This window comes from Cucurbita pepo, chromosome LG03, assembly GCF_002806865.2.
Source record: "Cucurbita pepo subsp. pepo cultivar mu-cu-16 chromosome LG03, ASM280686v2, whole genome shotgun sequence".
Lineage (NCBI taxonomy): Eukaryota > Viridiplantae > Streptophyta > Magnoliopsida > Cucurbitales > Cucurbitaceae > Cucurbita > Cucurbita pepo.
Genome location: NC_036640.1, coordinates 8663767 through 8667017, shown reverse-complemented (window position 1 = coordinate 8667017; position 3251 = coordinate 8663767). Strand labels below are relative to the sequence as shown.

The 3251-nt window shown below is 35.8% G+C and overlaps 1 protein-coding gene across 1 annotated transcript; it reads left to right on the top strand.

Moving 5' to 3' along the window:
• The first annotated feature begins 726 nt into the window (after nucleotides 1–726).
• On the top strand, nucleotides 727–2823 carry LOC111790255 (transcription factor MYB26-like). The gene is made up of 4 exons (XM_023671120.1): nucleotides 727–731; nucleotides 1342–1418; nucleotides 1546–1675; nucleotides 1868–2823. The coding sequence occupies exons 1-4, from the start codon at nucleotides 727–729 to the stop codon at nucleotides 2643–2645; spliced, it is 990 nt and encodes a 329-aa protein (XP_023526888.1). The 3' UTR covers nucleotides 2646–2823.
• Nucleotides 2824–3251: the final 428 nt, after the last annotated feature.

Here is a 3251-nt window from a genome sequence, read left to right as displayed (position 1 = left end):
ATAAATACATTGCCTTGTTTCACATGCTTCCTTCAAATTCCTCAAATATATTTTTTCTATACTATATTATTCTTCTTACATTCCTAAACATGTCCTATATTTGTAGCCTAAGTATAATGAAAACAACCCCTACAAACAGAGGACAAAATCAAAATTGACGTTAAAAATATTCCATAAAAAAAGTAATTAGAAGCTCTTAATTAATGGTTCAACAAGCTTGATTATGCTAATTAAATATGGGATTAATTTTTTTCTTGCTTCTGAGTTAAAGAAAAATAAAATAAAATAAATTATCGTACCATATAGTAACTTGTTTGTCTCCTTGTCAACTTAAATATTTTTGTTTTTAACGTGTTTCTAATTGAGATGTCATGTAATCGTTTTTAAAAAATTAGATAAAAAGATTAGGGATTAAAGAGAAAATTTTAAAAATTTATAATTTAACATGAATTTTAGTAAATGTATATTTTTAAAAAAAATGAAATAGAATAATAAAAAATAAAGANGCTAGTAGATGTTATCTTCTTTGGGGTTTACCTTTCAGGCTTCCCCTCAAAGTTTCTTAAAATGCGTCTAACATGGAGAGGGTCCTAACCCTACTTTCGATAAGTGTCGCGCACCGTCTGATGACTAGCTCTGATACCATTTGTAATAACCCAAATCCACTACTAGTAGATATTGTCCGATTTTGCTAGTTACGTATCACCGTAGCTTCACGATTTTAAGATGCAGTATGGTAGGGGAGAGGTTTTCACACCCTTATAAAGAATGCTTTGTTTCTCTCTCCAACCGATGTGGGATCTCACAATCGCTAGCCACAACCTTATAAAGAATACTTCGTGCTCTCCAATTGATGTGGGATCTCACAATCCACCCCTTCGAGACCAAATGTCCTCGCTAGCACTCATTCCTCTCTTCAATCGATGTGAGATCTAACAATCTAGCCCCTTTTGGAGCCAAGCGACTTCATTGACACTCGTTTCTTTCTTCAATCGAAGTGGGATCTCACCATTATACTCCGTTTGACTACTTTTTTTTTATTTAGGTATTCACCTATGGAGTCTATACTAGTATATAATTTTTTCATACTCCCGTAGTATTTTTGGTAGACACGAAAAGGAGAGGTTGTAGGGCATTTGGCATGAGCCCTAAGCGGCCCACAACCGTACAGCTTCCTCAACATTAAATTCATTACCCCTTTCCCTTCCCTTCACACTCCCATAATGTCATTCACTCTCTCTTTCTGTTTTCATTTCTTCTTCTCTCTCTAAAGCATAACCCTCTAAGAGAGAGAGAGAGGATATGGGGCACCATTCTTGCTGTAACAAACAGAAAGTGAAGAGAGGGCTTTGGTCACCCGAGGAAGACGAGAAGCTTGTCAATTACATTTCTACTTACAATTATTACTAAGCTTGCTGGTAATTACCTTCTCTTTTCCCCCTCACAATTATTACTAAACTCGAAAGCTTAACTCCGGAGTTGAGTTTCCATAAATTTCAATCATATTGTTTCATCCTTCAAATAATTTTTCAGTATGTTTTGTAGGCTTACAACGATGCGGAAAAAGTTGCAGGCTTCGATGGATAAATTATCTAAGACCCGACCTTAAACGTGGGAGCTTCTCCCCCCAAGAAGCTGCCCTCATTGTTCAACTTCATAGCATTCTTGGCAACAGGTGTCTTTCTTTTTTTTACTCTCTAATTTCTCTTCCGGTCAAATTGATTATCTTCGTGCATATAAGGATACTAAATTACCGAAAATGTTGCACACCGACCTATATATAGAGAGAAAAAAAGATATCAACTTTGATTCTGAACCCGAGTCTCGAAACTTTCTAAACCTCTTTTTGCTTTCGGGTTTCTTTCAGATGGGCTCAGATAGCAAAGCAACTACCGGGAAGAACGGACAATGAAGTGAAGAATTTTTGGAATTCGAACATAAAAAAGAAGCTGATCTCTCATGAGGTTTCAGCTTTGACCACCTTTTCTGGCCATCTCCAAAACCCTAATGTTTCCATTAATAATGAGGGCTTCTTTATTCTCAATGCAAACCCTAATTTGATTCTGACCACCTCAGCCCATCAAGATCAGCCATGTCTTCCAACTTCAACTCTACAAGCTGGTTATGATCTCATTGATTATAAGCTTCAACAATTTTCCAATCTCAATCCAAATGCCAATTTGGTTCATTTGCTGCCTTCGTTTTCCCCCTCAACAAACCTTTTACCTCATAACCCTCCGTCGTGGCAGTCATTGGGCGGATACCGTTCCCAATCGCTCGACTCCGATCAACTAATGGTTGCAAGCGGAGAGTTTGTCACTCCAATGACTACACTACCTCAATACGTCGATGGTTCGATTTTGCATCCCGCAAAATTATGCGAAGTTGGTGAGGAAAATATTTGCTCATCAGTTCCACAAATTTCAGCTCCTTCGCAAGATCTTGACCCATTTACCAAATTATCAAGCTTTCCAAATGGTTATTACCCACAAGATCAATGCTTGGCAGCCAATCAAATGGCAATGGAGCAAATTGACATGATAATGTCGTCGATTTTGCAGATCCCGTCGTGCTCGTCGTCGTCGTCATTGTTGGGTCTATCGGAATTATCGAGCAATCTAGTTTCGTCAAGCTGGGGAGTGTAGGATACATAGGTACGTCATAGTATATGTATGAGTATGTGTGTAGGTAAGTAATAATTTCAAAAAATGCAATTGTTTTGGTTTGATATGTATGTTTGAGAAGGTAAGAGGTAGTCCATAGGGAAAGAACCTAGAAGTTGCTAGTTCAGGTTGTTTACTAAGTAATGCTTGATCAAGTACTATAAATACATTGCCTTGTTTCACATGCTTCCTTCAAATTCCTCAAATATATATTTTCTATACTATATTATTCTTCTTACATTCCTAAACATGTCCTATATTTGTAGCCTAAGTATAATGAAAACAACCCCTACAAACAGAGGACAAAATCAAAATTGACGTTAAAAATATTCCATAAAAAAAGTAATTAGAAGCTCTTAATTAATGGTTCAACAAGCTTGATTATGCTAATTAAATATGGGATTAATTTTTTTCTTGCTTCTGAGTTAAAGAAAAATAAAATAAAATAAATTATCGTACCATATAGTAACTTGTTTGTCTCCTTGTCAACTTAAATATTTTTGTTTTTAACGTGTTTCTAATTGAGATGTCATGTAATCGTTTTTAAAAAATTAGATAAAAAGATTAGGGATTAAAGAGAAAATTTTA